The sequence below is a fragment of the Peromyscus eremicus genome, chromosome 20 (genome assembly GCF_949786415.1).
Source record: "Peromyscus eremicus chromosome 20, PerEre_H2_v1, whole genome shotgun sequence".
NCBI lineage: Eukaryota > Metazoa > Chordata > Mammalia > Rodentia > Cricetidae > Peromyscus > Peromyscus eremicus.
This window is the reverse complement of record NC_081436.1, coordinates 452,887-469,373: the sequence shown is the minus strand read 5'-3', so window position 1 is coordinate 469,373 and position 16,487 is coordinate 452,887. Positions and strand designations below refer to the sequence as shown.

General features: G+C 53.2%; 2 protein-coding genes and 1 long non-coding RNA gene across 5 annotated transcripts in view; 1 reads left to right on the top strand and 2 right to left on the bottom strand.

The window, feature by feature from the left end:
* Positions 1-340: 340 nt before the first annotated feature.
* On the bottom strand, positions 341-5,444 carry Gpr84 (G protein-coupled receptor 84). Its single transcript, XM_059247363.1, has 2 exons — positions 4,763-5,444; positions 341-1,732 (listed from the first exon to the last, which is right to left on the bottom strand). Exons 1-2 carry the CDS (start codon positions 4,833-4,835, stop codon positions 534-536), a joined length of 1,272 nt encoding a protein of 423 aa, XP_059103346.1. The 5' UTR covers positions 4,836-5,444; the 3' UTR covers positions 341-533.
* A 73-nt stretch (positions 5,445-5,517) lies between these two features.
* LOC131897057 (uncharacterized) overlaps positions 5,518-16,487 on the top strand; it is a 44,717-nt gene continuing 33,747 nt past the window's right edge. For both annotated transcript variants that reach the window (XR_009375572.1, XR_009375571.1), the window contains exons 1-2: positions 5,518-5,586; positions 14,885-14,991. This is a non-coding gene — a long non-coding RNA (uncharacterized LOC131897057). The remainder of the gene's footprint in view (positions 5,587-14,884; positions 14,992-16,487) is intronic.
* Positions 5,738-15,942, bottom strand: Znf385a (zinc finger protein 385A). 2 transcript variants are annotated; one of them, XM_059247910.1, is made up of 8 exons: positions 15,619-15,696; positions 15,208-15,241; positions 12,527-12,637; positions 10,088-10,250; positions 7,988-8,230; positions 7,492-7,661; positions 7,225-7,320; positions 5,738-7,090 (listed from the first exon to the last, which is right to left on the bottom strand). In XM_059247910.1, the coding sequence occupies exons 3-8, from the start codon at positions 12,635-12,637 to the stop codon at positions 6,860-6,862; spliced, it is 1,014 nt and encodes a 337-aa protein (XP_059103893.1). In that variant the 5' UTR covers positions 15,208-15,241; positions 15,619-15,696; the 3' UTR covers positions 5,738-6,859. The 2 variants fall into 2 exon arrangements, with proteins under 2 accessions (XP_059103893.1, XP_059103892.1); XM_059247909.1 differs by lacking the exons at positions 15,208-15,241; positions 15,619-15,696 and adding an exon at positions 15,839-15,942.

Sequence of the window (16,487 nt, the reverse complement as noted above, 5' to 3'; positions counted from 1 at the left end):
CTAGGTTCCAGTTCCTGACTTAGATCTTTCTTTCCCAGGTAACCACTCCTGGGCGTTAAAAGCATGCAATGTGGGCTAGAAACACGGACTGGTCAGTGAAATACTATGCAAACATGGGGACCGTTGTTTGGATCTCCTGCACATATGTAAGAGTTGTGCATGGCTGTGCATGGCTGTAATCCCAGCACCGGTGAGGCCATGTCAGGAGGGTACCTGGAGCTTGCTGCCCAGCCAATCTAGCCAAATTTCTGAGTTCCGGGTTCAGTGAGAAACACTTTTGGGAAAACTAAGGTGGAAAGAGACCAGGGAACACCCCACCACCACCACACACACACATGCGCAGAGTGAGATGCATTTATTAATAATTGACCTTGCATAACGCAGGGCTGACACATTGATTTCTGGATGGGAAAGCAGTGTACCCCAACACCACTGAGGTCGTCTGTGAAAATGTCCAAGGACAGAAAGGCGGGGCCTGCCCTCTGTGGGCCACTCCTGATGCTGGCCTGCCCTGGTGGAGTGAACTGACAGCTCTAATGGAACCGACGGAAACTCTGTGGCCCGCGTTTCAGGATGAAGCCATATGCGTGGCGGAACTGGCGGTTCATGGCTGCGTAGAGCACAGGGTTGATGCAGCTGTTGAGCCAGGTGAGGTTGGCAGCCACCATGTGCACTACCCGCGGAGCGCGGCCCCTGGCGTCCAAAATGTTGAGCAGCAGGAAGGGGATGTAGCTGAGGGCGAAGCATAGGAACACTGCAAAGCACATGCGCGTCACCTTCCCGAACTCCGAAGGGGCATTCGGGGCTCTGCGCGCTCCTGCAGCTTCCTGGGGCCTGTGATTCGCTCCAGAAAGGCCTGTCTCTGCAATGTGCTGGGCTGCCTTTCTGGTGCCCTGGCCCCCCGCTTCTGACGAGTCACCTTCCAGGGTCTGAGTAGTCGCAGCACTGACTGGCTCAGATGAAATCCCCTCACTGGGTCCTCTTGAGGCAAGCCCGCTGTCTAGCTCCTGGAAGTGGCCAGGCATGGCCTCATTTGTCCCAGCCACCTGGTGAGAGCGGATGCCGGCTCGCTGCAGCCGGTATTGGTCTAGCGCTCGAGCCGCACGCTTCACTTGGCGGTGGATCAGGCAGTAGAAGACGCCCACACTGCTGAGCCCAAGCACAAAGAAGATGCCCATGAGGATGGTGGTGTAAGGCCGGCCTCGAATGCGATCAAAGCTGCAGGTGCAGACCACTGGCACCAGGACAAACACGTGCCAGAGTGGGGCAAAGCTTGCCACCCCCACGATCCAACTGCCCACCAGTGCCAGCACGATCCCCTTGGCACTGAAAACCTGGGGAAAGAGCTTAGGGTGGGCAATGAGGAGGTAGCGTCCTAGAGCAATGAGACAGAGGGTGAGAATGGAGACAGAATTGGAAGTAAAGAGGAGGAGCCCGAATATTCTGCAGAAGATGGCACCTGTGCGCCAATGGAGGTGGAGGTATGTGTCCACGGAGAAAGGCTGCAGGAGCGTGCAGTAGAGTAGATCAGCCAGGGTGAGGTTGGCAATGAGCAGGTTGAAGCGAGTTCGGAGCTGAGGACGGATGGCCAATGCCAGCAGGGTGAGCACATTGCCCACGGTGCCTGTCACAGCTACTACCACGCCCCAGATAACGGCAAAGTACCGATAGCCCAACACGGACTCATGGTAACAGGAGAAGTTGGCATCCGAGGTGTTCCACATGATGGAGACTGAAGGGAGAGGAGAGGAGATGGAATGAGAATTTGCTCTTCATCTTGCCTCCTTTCAACAGCTGTGTCCCCTCCCACCCTTCTGCACCTAGAACTTCAATTCATGATTCTGGAAAGCCACTGTCACACCACTTCATCTCCAAGTTCCCAGCTCTCTCCTTAGGCCCTCTCTGTCCTTTCCTTCCACATTCTTAGATTTCTTTCCTAAATTCTTATCAAATGTCCCTTCCAGAAACGTTAATTCTCTGTTTCCCCAAACCCCAGGCCCCTTCAATATGTGTGGGATGCTCCCCGTAAACCTGGCAGCCTCCAACATAATTTCTTCCCAGTTCTTGAAGACCAGCCAGGAGTCCCTTGTCCTCTGCTCCTCCTGCACAATAGAGTCCCGGATCTTTCTTTGTTTCTTTTTTGTTCTTTGATAGTGTCTTGTTATGTAGCTCAGACTGGCCTTAACTCACAGTGATTCTCTGGCCTCAGACCTGTTCCGCTATTCTCATGACTTTAAGTTTTCTGATTGTAACTACCTGGAAAATGAGAGGACTAAGAAAGTAAGACTGTGTAACACACACACACACACACACACACACACACACACACACAGAGTGTACACACGATATGCTTACCTGAGGTTGCCAATTTTCACACTTTCTTCAGTAAACAAAGTCTAGCTCACCTGAAGAGCAGCCCTTCCTTGGGGCAGCCAGCCTTCCAGCTGGACATATAATGTCTCCTACCATGTTAGACCAAAAGAATAAGAAACTCCCTAGTTACCCAACCTTCGCCACTTCCTTCCCCACCTCCAGCCAGTCCTACTAATTTTATCTTGGCTACTAAAGTCCGAGCTTCTCTGTCGAAATTCCCCTGCAACTTACTCCAGAGTTGTCTCATTCTTTTCTTTATCCTTCCTGAAACCCAAATGATGTTTCCTTCCGTTCTGTGAGGCAGGGCCTCTCTAAGGTCATTGCTGAGAAATGTTGAGCAGGGAGACAGTGTCAGATCCTCCAGACCACTTCTGTTTTTGTTTGTTTGAGACAGGGTCTGACTCATTATCCCAGCCTACCCTAGAACTCCAGAAATTCCCCTGCCTCAGCTATTTGAGTACTGTGAGTATAGGCATGAGTTACCACACCTGACTGGGCCATTTCTCAAGAGGACAGAAACCAAGACCAGGTTCTAGAAGCAATGGTAGAACCATTGAGCTTGAAACCCAGAGAGCTTAGGCTTGTTTTGTAATAACAGTTCCTTTCTTCTCTTCAGAGTCCGGAGATGATTTACATCAGAGGGTTCCAAATGAAACTTCAGTACATCTGAGAAGTGGAGTCAGATCAAAAGATATGGGTTTGGGACTGGCAAGATGGTTCAGCCTGTAAAGGCACTTGCCATGGCCTGAGTTGTATTTTAGGACTTACATGATAGAAATAGAGAATCAATTCCTGCAAATTGTTCTCCAACTTCCATACAAGTTCTGTGTGACATGTGCATCTATAAACACACATATAAATAAATGCAATAAAGTTTTTTTTGAGACAGGGTCTCATTATGTAGCCCTGGCTGACCTGGAGCTCATTATATAGATCAGGCTGGCTTTGAACTCACAGAGATCCACTTGCCTCTGCCTCCCAAGAGCTGGAAATAAAGGTGGGAGCAGGGACTGGTGGTACAGATAATCACAGTTACTCAAGAGGATCACAGTTCTTAAGATGTGTCAGAGTTACATAGTGAGTTCTAGGCCAGCCTTGGTAATTTTAATGAATGACAATTTATCTCCAAACAAAAAGTTAATTTGGCTGGCTGGTGGTGGTGCAAACCTTTAATTCCAGCGTTGGGAGGCATAGGCAGGTGGATCTCAATGGGTTCAAGGCCAGCCTGGTCTACAGAGCAGGTTCCAGGACGCCAGAAATGTTACACAAATAAATGAAGAAAAAAAAAAAAAAAGATAAGTCAGTGGTAGAATGCTTGCCCAGAATGTATAAGGTCCTGGGTTCAAGTCTCAGAATTGTGTGAACCAAGTATGCAAGTATGCTAGTACACACCTGTAATCCCAGCACTCAGGAGGTGGAAAGAGCAGAAGTTCAAAGTTATCCTCAACTACTAAGTAAATCTGAGGCTAGCCTAGGCTACAGGAGACTCCTCCTTAAAATAGATAAATAAATTGAGGCACAGCACTCAGGAGGCAGAGGCAGGTGGATCTCTGAGTTCGAGGACAGCCTGGTCTATGTAGTGAGTTTCAGGATAGCTCAGGCTACACAGAGAATCACTGTCTCATAAAGCCATACCCAAACAAAATAAAACCACAGATGCTTAAGTGATCCATGCTTAGGAATCAGAAGCAGTGGGCTTCCGGACATTTTGAGGCCAAGCTGGGAACAAACTGAGACTGTGCTTCAAAAACAAACAAACGATGACTCTGTGTTTTGGTGGGGCTGCTAATTAATGAGACAGAAGATCTAGGGTGTGGCTCAATGGGTAGAATACCTAGGATTCAGTTCCTAGCACCGAAAGGAAGGATAAGGAACATGGCAGGAGGAACAAGCTTAGAGAGAGGAGTGAATAATATATTCCATTTTGAAACCTCAAGTTTGGGGCATGTCAGTTTCCCATCCTCTCCAACTCATTTTGTCTAGTCCCTCCCTGCCATCTTCCCCACATCAGGCTCAGCCTATTTACATTTTTCTTTTTATATTTATTTATTTGTTTGCTATTTGTGTGTGTGTGTGTGTGGCAGGGGAGAGAGGAATGTGCATGTCACAGTACAATGGACAACTTGAGGGAGCTGGGTCCTAAGGATCAAGGACTAAAGTCCTTAGAGCTGGTAGTCAGCCCCTTACTCACCGAGTCCCTCATTCCTCCATTCCTTCCTCTAAAGGGTTGCCTTTGCCCTCATCCTTCAGAACCTCTCATCTCTCTTTAATATATTTATTTATATGAATGGGTGTTTTGTCTGCATGTATGTCTGTGCACCATGTGCATGCCTGTTGCCCAGGGAGGCCAGAAGAGGGCTTTAGGTATCCTGGGACTGGAGTTACTCACTTGCCATGTGGGTGCTGGGAATTGAACACAGGTCCTCTGGAAGAGCAGCCAGTGCTCTTAAACATGGAACCATCTCCCCAGCCCTAGTCTCTGCCTTTTTTGAGCTCCAAAGTAAAAAACCTATTTGCTAGGCTGGGGCCCCACTTCAGTTGATAAACACACCTCTCCTTCCTCTTTCAATTAACATCCTACCCTCCCTCCTGTCTTCTGCAAGACTGGGAAGTGGGGAGAGAAGTGAGAAAGACAACCACTCAGGGGACCAGTGCAGACTCTGGGTTTGAGTCTAGTTTTTTTGGTTTTCTTGCCCACTACCCCGTAGAGCTGGATGGCATGGCATGAGGGGATGGGGTGGAGAGGTGTGTCACAATTCTTATATGTTTGGGCTGGATTCTGCGATTGAAGAGTTACCCAGTGCCCCAAGACACAGGCCACTTGGGGCCTCATGAGAGAGTATTGTAGAAGATCTGTAGAGGGCACAACCTCGATGGTCTTAGATACACAAGGTCTCGAAGGATCCTTAAAACTCAAGCCTGCTTGCTGGTCGAAAACTGAGGTTCATGCAGGACAAAGACGGATCCTGAGTCAGTATATGAGGCCTATCCCTGCTTTCTCTGTCTGTTTTGTTGGTGTGGGTCCCTATTATAGACACAAAAGCCTGGGTTCTTTCCTTTGTCTGGGTTTAGACCCCTCTTCCTAGAATTGTGAGAAACTCTAATGGAACAGAAGACTCCTTTTCTGCGCTCTTAGCGCCGCCTAGTGGAGTTGTAGAGAACTCTCAACAGCCTCGGCTGAGGATTCCCTCTGGCCAAGTTTACACGAGCTTGGTAAGGACTGAGATTCCCAGGCTCTGCTGGCTTCACACAACCTCTTCCCAATCTCGTCTCCCGTCCTCCTCCTTGAGTGTCGGGCTTCCTCACCGTAAGACATACCTTCCAAACGAATCGCGCCCCAAACAGCAAGCAAAGACAGTTTGAGTCTGGGGCGCCGAGGGCAGAACGAATCCAGACTTTATTGTCAAGGAGAGGGAAAGAGGGAGGGCGAAGGTGGGGGGCCGGGGTTGCTACATTGTCAAGCAGAAAGAGTCCATGGGGAGGGGAGGGCCAGTGGGGGCCGGTCCCCATCCCGGGTCGGCGCTGGAAGGGCTGACCACACGGAAACCACAGAAAGGACAGGTTGGGGGTCACGCCCCCGCCCGAGTTGTGCAGTGGAGGTGTCACGGGAGGGGGCAGCCATGAGGTCTAGGGATTGGGATAGGGAGGCTACAGACGGCAAATCCTGCGGAAAGGGGTGGGGCGGGCGGGGGCGAGGCTTCTATTGCTTTTTGCTCACAGTTTTGCGGAAGGCGAGGCGGGGGTGGGCTTGGACTGGACACCCCTTGCCCCCCTTGGTACCCCTTGGGCGATGGGTGCTGGTGAAAAGAATGGAACCCGGACCGGGGAGGAAGGTGAGGAAGGTGAGGGTCTATGAGGGCATCTCCTTGGTCCCACCCAAGTGCCTGAGATGCCCCCAAGTGCTGCCCCCTGCGATGGGCCCTACTGGACCTGGGGATGGGGCATGGTGCGGGGCGGGCACAGTGAGGTTGCAGGCGGTAAAACCAAAGTGCTTACGAGGGACCCAGGATCCCGCCTGCTCCCCTCCCCCTGCGGAGGACGGGTTTGTTCACGGAAGCGCTTTAGTTTGGGGTAGGGGGGCCGGAGTCCCAGAGTCCGCTTATTGCCAAGAAAATCCATGTTCTCCCCCCGGGCCCCGACCATGGCTTGTGAACCCCGTTTTGTGCTAGGTTTGGAGGGGAAGGGTTGGATGGACATGGCTTTTGGGAGGGGGTGTCTCCGAGGGGGCTCGGGGGTGAGACGGCCCCCCTCTTTTCTAGGGGAGAGGGAAGGACAGGGGGCGGGGTTCCCTGAGATCTGGGGTGTTCCCCCCCTTCTTAAGCCCCCCTCCCCCGCTACCCCTCCCCTTTCCTGGAACCCCGTACCTCGGGGTGGGGGGAAGGAGAGACCATTCAGGGAGCGCCGGGAGGAGGGGCGGGCTGGGAGCCCGGAGGCCTGGGTCCCGGCTGGAGGTGGGGAATTCAGTGGGAGGGGTTCAGGGTTGAGGTCAGTAGGGGGAGAAAAGGATGGGTCCGTGCGCAGTTCGGATGGGTCCTGGGGCCGGGTGGAGTAGAGGATGTGTGATCGGTGGTCCCTGCAGAAGAGGTGCGGCTGGAGCTGGGCGCAGGGACAGCGGAGAGCCTGCTGCAGCGGCCATCACCGCAGCCACCGCCAGGGGGCTGGGGAGCAGGCCACCAGCCAGGGACTTGGGCAGCTCCTTGGAGAAAGTCAGTGTGCCCTGCAGCAGGCAAAGAGAGGGAGACAGAGGTCGGGCGAGTGGTCTGGCAAGCCCAACCTCTGCCGGCTTGCCCAGATTCCTTTCCAACTCTCCTGGTCTTCCCATAGCCCAATTCCCCAGCATCCAGGCCTCACCGCCAGCTCTGCAGCGCCCCTAGGCTTCTTGTGACGGCTCAGTAGAGGATTGGGCTTCCCGGCCACGCCATCTCGGTGCCTCCTGCTGGAGATGTGCTGTGGTACAGTGGGTAGGGGGGCTGTGAGCTTTTAGCAGAAAGTAACCCCCAGAGGCAGGGCCACAGCTAAGCACCCGGCCATACTTCCTTTTGAGTGGCCCTTAGCCAAGCTCCCTTCCCTTCAGTGGGTCAAGTTCCTCAGATACCCTGGGATGGGTGTAGGACTCACCTGTTTCAGCTGGACCTCCGAATTGACCTTGACGTTGCAAATCTCACAGTGGAAGGTTCGGTCCTGGGAAGGAGCCTCTGGTTCCCCAGGAGTGGGAGGCCCCAGTCGAGGGTAAGCTTTAATGGGCCCCAGCCCACTTCGGGCCTCCAAAATTGTCTTGTGCTTAGTACCTGGCCCACGGAGGAAGATGATGAGGGCAGATAAAAAATTCTCCAGGCCTACCAGGCCTCAAATGCCCACCACCTTCCCAGTTAGAATGTGTGAATGAATGAGGCAAGTGTGGGATTATTTGGAGCCCTTTGGGACCCTCCCAAGCACAGGGGGGGGGGGTGTCTGGGGAAAGGGGAAGGTGAATGAGGAAGCAAGATGGCTGGGAAAGGAGACAGGCTGGTAGGTCTTAGAGGACCCAGCTAGGCTAGAAGGCAAGGGAGGCAGGATGCAGAGGGGTGGGAGTAGGCTGAGGACAGGAGACTGGTTGCCGGCAGAGGACCCATACCTTTGTTATGTGCCTCGAGCTGGGATAGGGAGTTCACAGCCACCTTGCACAGTGCACAGTAGAGCAGACGCTTAGCCTTCTCCTCTTCTTCCTTGCTACCCCCAGGCAGGGAAGCCGGGGCTGGAGTTCCCCCTTCGCCCTTGGTTACACCCTGTCCAGACTCTGGAACACTGGGAGGGGATGGGGAGCCAGGCTGTTTCTCTGGGGATCCTGGAGCTGGACCCAGGCCATTCTCCATGGAAACTGTTTGGTAAGAAACATGGGGTCATCCCAAATGGCTCTTCATGTGCAGACCCACCCCCATTTCCTCGAGGGTAAGAGCCCAGGAGTCAGTCCCCACCCTGTTACAACAGCCGTGTTCTCATGCCCTGGGCCACAGCCAAATTCCATTCAGCTGCCACTGGCTGGATGTGTGATTGCAATGCCTGGCTTACTCCCCCAAAGCTGAGGATAGCCAAGGGGTAACCAGGCTACCTTTAGGGTAAAGCTGGCAGCCTGCCCAGCCAGGGGGAAAGGCAGAGACCCAGGATTCACCCTACCATGGCCTGCTGGCCAGCCTGAGTTTCCTGCCAGGACAAACCCCTCCCTGACTCTCAAGGAGAACACCAAGGAGCAACAGGAAGGGGCAGAACCAGGAGGAAGAGAAGTCAGGAGAGACAGATGTAAGTGTAGCAGAGGGAAACAGAAACAAGAACCGGAGAGGGAAGAAGCAGGGATCCAGGCTGCTCTATAATTCATGGCTCAATTAAAGATGTACCGGCCTCAGGCCTCTGCACTGGGTTCTCGCTTCTGCAGGGGAAACTCTAGCACTCCCACTCTTGCTCCAACAGCTGATCCAGTTTCCGGGTCACGGGGAGGGTTGTGGTGGGAGTAGGAGAAGGTGGAAGAATTCCTAACCCTGTAGGTGTGTGCTTGTCCATCCTACGACTCATCCTTTGTGTCTTCTACTCATTCATGACATCCTCCATCTTCATTCCAAACCAGAGAGCACATCCTCATCCCAAACTGGACAGGACATCATGGTTTACGAAAGCAGTGTGTACAATATCTACCCCATGTCCTCAGAAAGTGTGCAGGGACTAAATGAGGCGGTGTGTGTAAAGCATCTACAACAACAGTAGTCAAGAAATGTCACCATCACCTGCTCTGCCCATCCTTATTTTATAGAGGTGTTAATTCACTAAACTAAGATGATCAGACTCAGAAGCAGCCAGAGCACAGTTAGAAATCAAGCCTGGCCCCTACATCTTTGAATGCCAGAGGGTTGGTTGCATATGTGTGTGTGCATGTGGCCACAGTGGAGACCTGGATCCCAAGCTGGTGATATGGACGCCTGTTTCTCATTATTTTTAGGGTGGGGCAAGAAAGACAGGCCAGAATAAGAGGAAATGAGGACAAGGGGAATGTTAGGTCTCTCTGGAGTTGGCCAGACTGATATCTGTGGTAATCCCAGGGTGGGGTGGCTGATATCTTTTTGTCCCTGGATTCCCTCTATCCCAGTTCCTTGGAAGTATGGTGGAGGATGGCCACCAGCCATGAGGGGAAAACAAATGTGAAGTTGCGTGCTCGCTTCGGCAGCACATATATTAAAATTGGAATAAATGTGAAGTTGCTTTTGGTAAAGCTGAAAAAGACCTCAAAGATTTTTAAGTTTTTCTTTCTTAACTTGGTTTCAAGAAGTTCACAGGTTCATCCAAGATCATTTAGGGAGTCTCGTACACATGGCCTCAATCTCCAGGGAAGCTGGTAGGTTCTGATGTCCCCATTCCCTTTGGCTAGCATAGAGGGGCTTCATCTGGATTAGACGGATGCCTCCCTGTTCCTGGGAAAGCTTGCCAGGCAGCCTCACCCTAGCCCCTCGCTGAGTCACTGGGCAGTGGAGAAGACAGACAGTAGGGACTCTGTTGAAAAGAGCTGAGGCAGGGGTGGGTGGGGTGACAGGATGGAATTTTGACATCACTATGCCTGGCTCCAGGACTCACCTTGGGTGTCATTGGGAGTGGGGATGGAGGGAGGAGAGGAGCAGAGGGGGAGTTCTGGGAATTGGGAAAGAACAGAAAGACAGATCAGTTGAGAAGTATGAGGGGGGTTCAGACACACCTGGACGAGGGGCTACACCATCCCCGCTTGGGGGGGTGCTGCCTGCCGGAGCTGGGTCTGCGGATTCCCGGACACTGGGCTCCCGGCCTCGGGACTTGGCAGCCTCGATGCCTTTGACTCTTCGGGCATGGCGATTACCCTTGTAGTGTGCCTCAGCCTGGCTCTTCAAGGATGGAGGAAGAACACAGAGTCTGAGATGACCTTTCTTTCGTCTACTACATCCTGCAGAGCTCCTTCAGGTCTCAGGGCTGCCTCAGCAGGCTGGAGTATGCTCTGCCTATACCCCTGCTGTGTAGAGCCCATGCTGACACACTGGTCATTGCTGTGGCTCAGGTGAGCTTCTCACGCTTGAGTCCCTGGGAACCTGGATCCTGACCTAGTCCAGACTACAGTCCACCACCACACCCAGGACCTGGCTGATAACTAGTCCTGAGTAGAGGAAAGAGATCCTCAAGCCTGCAAGAGAATACTGAACTGGGGAAAGGCAGGACACGCAACTAGTTGGCATCTCAGACACCAGGCCTAGAAGCCTGAGTTCTTCTTCTGCCTGCCCTGCGGTTTTTACTAGCTCTGTCCTGATACTCTTCCTAGGCCTCATTTTCCTGGAGCTTCCATGGACACCTTGGAGGACCCTGGCCTCCAGCCCAGCTCTGGAGACCGGGGACAGCAGCCGAGACAGCTGTCAAAACAGACACTCGATGGGGAGGAAGAAGGGAGGGCTGCCTGCTATTGGCTGTCTTTTTTTTTTTTTAACTATTTTTATTTCATGTGCACTGTGGTTTTGCCTGCATGTGTGTCTGTCTGAGGGTGTTGGCTACCCTGGAACTGGAGTTACAGACAGTTGTGAGCTACCATGTGGGTGCTGGAAATTGAACCTGGGTACCCTGGAAAATTTCGTAGCCAGTGCTCTTAACCACTGAGCCATCCCCCCAGCCCGTTATCGGCTTTCTATCCCTCCAATCTTGTTCCCTCCACCAGCAAATGGAGTCAGGGTTGGGTGAGAGGATGCTTGGAGTCTAAGCAATGAGGCCAGATTCTAGTTTGGTTCTGGCTCCACCCAACCACTGCCTGCCCATCCCCTCCTCTCCCATTTGTGCCACAGCTAAGAATGTATAATCTTGAGGTCAAAAGGTCACCTAAACAGGGATAGAAATACAGGTGTGGATAGGCAGGAAAACAAGATTGACAGGAGTAGAGCCTTGGTGTACAGGGCCCAGGGTATAGTGCCTGAGTATATGTGTACATGGGCTGCAAAGATAAACAGTATGTTTTTCCCCCCCTACTCAGCAGAATAAGACTTTGCTGTTTTTCTCCCAAAGCTTTAGAGCCTGCACCCTGCAAGGTCTGGACCTAAATAGACGTCCTGATGGGGCTTTAGAGGGAGGAAATCTGGAAGGATTCTCCTCAACGGCAAAATCCCAGGAGGGTGTAGAGAGCAGACTTGCAATGTGATTTGGAGGGAAGTTAGAAAGGACGTATGTGGGAGGTTGGATGGAAGTGGGAAGGGTCGTTTAGCAGATGCCAAAGGGGACTTAGGCTCTGTGGAGAGCCAAAGAGGCCAAACTCAGCACTAAGGATGGAAGGTTAGAGGTCATACATCTTCCCTACTCTTCTGTTTCTGAGTAGGGAGTGCTTCAGCCCCAAGGGACAAAGGGGCCAGCCAGCCTTGGAGGATTTGTCTACTTTCTGACAGAACATACAGCAATGTCCAGGTCTGGTGGCACAGGTTTGTAATCATAGCTACTTATGAGGCTGAGACAGGAGGATTGAAAGTTCAAGGCCTGTCTAGGCCAGAGTAAGCTAGAGCAAGCCTGGGAAACTTCTAAAGCCATGTCTCAAAATAAAAAACATAAAAAGGAACCAGAAGCTGGTCTGGGTGTGGTGGCATATGCTAGTGAGTTCCAGGACAGCCAGGACTATGTAGAGAGACCTTGTCTCAAAAAAAAAAGAAAAGAAAAGAAAAGAAAAAGCTGGGCAGTGGTGGCGCACGCCTTTAATTCCAATACTTGGTAGGCAAAGGCAGGCAGATCTCTGTGAGTTAGAGGCCAGCCTTGTCTATAGAGTTAGTTCTAAGACTCCACAAAGGAACCTTGTATTAAAAAAGAAAAGAAAAGAAAAAGAAAAAGGGTTGAGGACGCAGCTCAGTGGTATAGTACTTGTCTACTGTGTGCAAGGCCCTAAATTCAATCCCTACCACCACACACACACACACACACACACACACACACACACACACACACCCACACCCACACACACCCACACACACACAAGGCAACCAAACCATAGCGACCACTTGTCTCAAGTGTCTTCCACTAACTCCTGCCCCACTACAGGTCTCCCATTCTGTGTTCTCTCTCAACACCCCTTAGTCACTGCTCCTCACTCAAGCTCCCATGGCTGCCCCACCACTCGCCAGTAGGTAGCAGCTGGCCTTCTTACCTGAGAATTGAATCGGATTTGACAGACATTACAGGAAATGACCGGCCGCTTGGTCTTGAGCAAGGGTCCTCCAAATGTGTGTGAGAGCACAGCCTTCTGTACAGGGTCCATCTGTGGACGGTAGGGAGGGTGAGCTAGGAACCTGCCCAAACTCGTCTATTAACCCCACTTCCCCACATCAGCTGAGCTGAGGTAAGCCAGGGTCCTTAAGCCCTCTGCCTCAGGCCTCAACATGCTTAAGGCTCTGAGCCCCAGTTTTCTGGTTCTCTCCAGACCAATCTTCACAGCTTTGGAAGGGACCTGAAGGACCCACTGCTCCCATTTCATAGGAACTAGAAGTGGTCTGTCGAAGGCCACACCATGAATTAACAGCAGAGCTGGAAGTTGGACCTGATCTCTTACTCTGGTTCACCACACCTTCAGGGTTCAACTGTTACCTTGGCCTGTTTCCTATAGTAAGGCACCTAAGTGTCTTAGGGTGACAAGCCGAGCAGTGGTGATGCACACCTTTAATCCCAGCACTCGGGAGGTACAGGCAGGCAGATCTCTGTGAGTTCGAGGCCAGCCTGGTCTACAGAGTGAGTTCCAGGACAGCCAAGGCTTTTTAGAGAAACCTTGTCTCAAAAAACAACCAACCAACAAAAAAAACCAAAAAACCAAAAAGGCCACTGACAGGCAGTCTCAAATACCAGAGGTTCTAGGGCTCCTGAGTCCTTTTAGCCCCACTCTGGGGTACAACTGTCTGCCAAATTCAGTTTTTGGTCCCAGGAGACAGATGTTTCTGGCTTCCTGTCTCTGGGCCCTATCTCACCCACACTTAGGTTCTGGATATCTCTCACCCTCTTTTTTCCTTTGGTTTTTCGAGACGAGTTTCTCTCAGCAGCCCTGGCTATCCTGGAGTTTGCTATCCTGAAGCTCACTCTGTAGACCAGGCTGACCTCCAACTTATGGAGATAGGCCTCCCAAGTGCTAGGAATAAAGGCATGCAACACCACCATCACCTGGAGGTTCTGGATCTCTTTAAGTCAGCACCTTCTAAGAGGAATACAAGAACTCAGGAGAGAATTGGTGGTTCTATCGGAGAACAGGGAAGAGGAGAATGGGAATAGCTCTGGTCTGAGTGTGCCAGGACCTTCTGAACCTTCTCTCCCTGTCAGCATCAGCAGGACTTCAGGGCAGAGCTGATGAGCTTATAGGGATTGGGAACCCTCTCTGCTCACCCTGGGTCAGCATATGCCTTTGCAGTCTCCGGTCAAGAGTTCACATGAGGTATGTAGTTGGGGAGGACAGGAGCTTCTCTGAGGCCTTCTGCTATCAAGGGTTACAGCTAGGGGCCCAGAGGCACAGAGACAGTCTCTCTGAGCAGTCCTCCCCTTTCACCCTGGTGGCCAGTGAGGGAAGAGACTGGAATGCAGCTAGGGCTAAAGAGACTAGGAATAGCCGGGAACTCTCAAAACAACTTAGGACTGAAACCTTATTTTCCAAGGGGAGGGGGCTGAGACATAGTTGCTGATGACTCAGGGGTCCTTAGCAACTCACTTAAGTCTCTCTGTGCTCAGGTTTTAGGGTTTTCCATGAGACAATGTGAGGGATAGAACAGGAATCTTCTCTCTGCCTCCCCCAGGAGTCTCTCCAACTGCTTGGAGTTACTATCAGGAAGGGGTCCCAGTGAACTGAGTGCTGACCTATGTCTGTCCCATTTTGGTAACAGTGGATGCTGAATTGAGTTCAGATAACCAGTGTGACAACTGTCACCTTCCACACACTGCTTGAAAGCCCTAGTCAAATACAGGAAAAAGTATGTGTGTGTGCATGAGCATTAGACAGGCTTCGATCAGTCTGTGCATGGGTGGAGTGTGAATGAGTGTCATGTACTGTGGATATCACTCGAAGATCAACATTTCTGCATCGAGGGCTTTGCTGACACTGTGGATGGTCAGGTTGTGTAATCTTCAGCTCTGTGTTTATCTGTACAAATGCATGATATGTTTGGCAGAAAGAAAGACAGACCAAGTTGGAGGCAGGCTTTAATCAGAGAGGGGAGACAGATTGCTGCTCTCAGCTTCTAGTCTCCACGCCTCAGTCCTTCCTTTTCAGAGACACCCCCACCCAGCTCTGCCCCAGGGTTCTCATGAGCCCTGGGCTTCCTCACATGCTGGGTGGGGAATGGGAATTCTGCCCAAACAGAAACCTAATATGGGCCAGGAAACCTAAGTCGTATGAAAACGGGAGGGAGAGAACAGGATGGAGAGGGTTCCGTCTGTACCATCGCCCCAGCCAGTTCCCAGGAAGGTCTGAGGGCCCAGGATCCCAAGGATGAGTTGTGAACTGACTATCCCAGTCTCTATCCCTTCACAGTCTAGGTTCCTGCCAGGTCCCTCTTCAGGGGTGAGAGGCTTGAGGAGGGAGCCCAGCCAGCCTGCCCCACCCTCTTTTCTAGGGACCGAGGAGACAGCTGACTGAAGGTGAGGGCCCAGGGCCCAGTCCCCAAGTAGGTGGAATGTGAGCCACTGAGGTGCTCCTCTAGACCAAGGTCAGGAGGCCCTGGTGACCTAGATGGAGGCTCCCTAGGGAAGGGTGGAGGCCAGCATCTCCCAAGGCCCATTTCATTCCAGAGACCCTTCCCTGGGATGCTGGCCTAGACACAGCCTGGCAAACTCTCCGGAGAAGTCCTCTCTCACCTGCCCTCCGACAGTGGTGAAGGGGAATGGCTCCCTGAAACGAATCCGGCAAGGAGGGAAGGGCAAGGGGGAGCGAAATCAGATCAGGAGCAGGAGGGAGCCTGCTATGATTAGGCTTCCTCTCATTGCTCTTTATCGGATGGAACCCACTACTCCTTGTCCAACCACCCACATCCCTACCCCACCCATGGCTCAAAATAAGGCGACAAGGGAAAGGGGAACGGTAGGGATGGGAAGACCCGAGCAGACAGGACTGACACGGGCCAGAGGGAGCTGAGGGTGTCCAAAGAGCATGTGGGGAAGGGCTGCTGGCAGAGGGCAAGGCTGGAGCAGAGAGGTCTGGGCAGCGTAGTGATCTGAGGGTAGGTGTAGGACCGACGGCAAGTCTGAGATTTGGGGGACTCCAAGGACCTGGGAAGCAGAGGTTAGCGTATCCAGCAAGGTGGCAGTAGTGGGGGGCGCCAGTTGGGCTCCAGAGATCGGTGAGGGCCGCTTCGAGTGGGGGATGGGCGACCGCCGAGGACTGGGCGAGAGAAGAGGTGGCCGGCCCCGCAGGGCGGGCGGGCGGGGATGGGGTGGGGGGGCGCTGCGGCAGCCGCGGAGGCGGGGAGGGAGGGGCCGGGTGGCTTACCCTGCGGGGCCCTGGCGGCCGCGGCTCCATGGCCCGGGACGGCAGACCCAGGCGGGGGCCGAGCCTGGCCGGCCGGGCGGCCCGGGGACGCGGCGCTCGTTGCCCGGGCGGCTCGGGGCTGTGAGGCCCGGCTGGTTGGGAGGAGGGGAGGCGGCGCCGGTCGGCCCGGAGCCCGCCCCGGAGGCGGGGCCGAGGGCGGGCCGGGACCGGGGGCGGGGACAGGGCACAGGAGAGGAAGGCCAGGGGGCTCCCGCGAAGAAAGCTGGGGATCGCGACTAGACACTGCTTCCAGGAAAGGCCTTGTTCCAGCTCGGGGCCTCTCGGCCAAGCGGCAGGGGCATTGACCTGATGACCTCGGCTACCAGCACTTGGGTTCCTTCCTGGGTCCAGTGACCGCCCCAGTCCTGTGCATGACCGTGTTTGTCTAGTTCAGACATCTATCTGCTTTTTCTTTCACCCCTTCCGCCCTGCTCCATGCTCCTTTGCAGACAGCTTTTCCTAAACAACCCTTTCCCAGCTTTCTCGGCGCACAGCCCCTGTGACCCCGCCTTTAACAAGTCACTTCTCTCACATGGGTGGGAAACCAAGCCCGGGTACCCAAGATTCTCAGCGACTTCTCTGGTTGGTGGAGCTTGGGGCTGCCAGAGCA

What these genes read in the sequence shown, in the direction of transcription:
- Gpr84 (XM_059247363.1), bottom strand. Translation starts at nt 4,835, where the DNA reads ATGGTTCCATGTTTAAGAGCACTGGCTGCTCTTCCAGAGGACCTGTGT. An exon ending in TCCCAGCACCCACATGGCAA is followed by an intron (nt 1,733 to 4,762) that starts GTGAGTAACTCC and finishes CTCTCCCTTCAG; the next exon opens with TCTCCATCATGTGGAACACC.
- Znf385a (XM_059247909.1), bottom strand. Translation starts at nt 15,868, where the DNA reads ATGGAGCCGCGGCCGCCAGGGCCCCGCAGG. An exon ending in GCTCGAGGCACATAACAAAG is followed by an intron (nt 7,662 to 7,987) that starts GTATGGGTCCTC and finishes TCCGTGGGCCAG; the next exon opens with GTACTAAGCACAAGACAATT. An exon ending in GGGGCGCTGCAGAGCTGGCG is followed by an intron (nt 7,091 to 7,224) that starts GTGAGGCCTGGA and finishes TGCCTGCTGCAG; the next exon opens with GGCACACTGACTTTCTCCAA.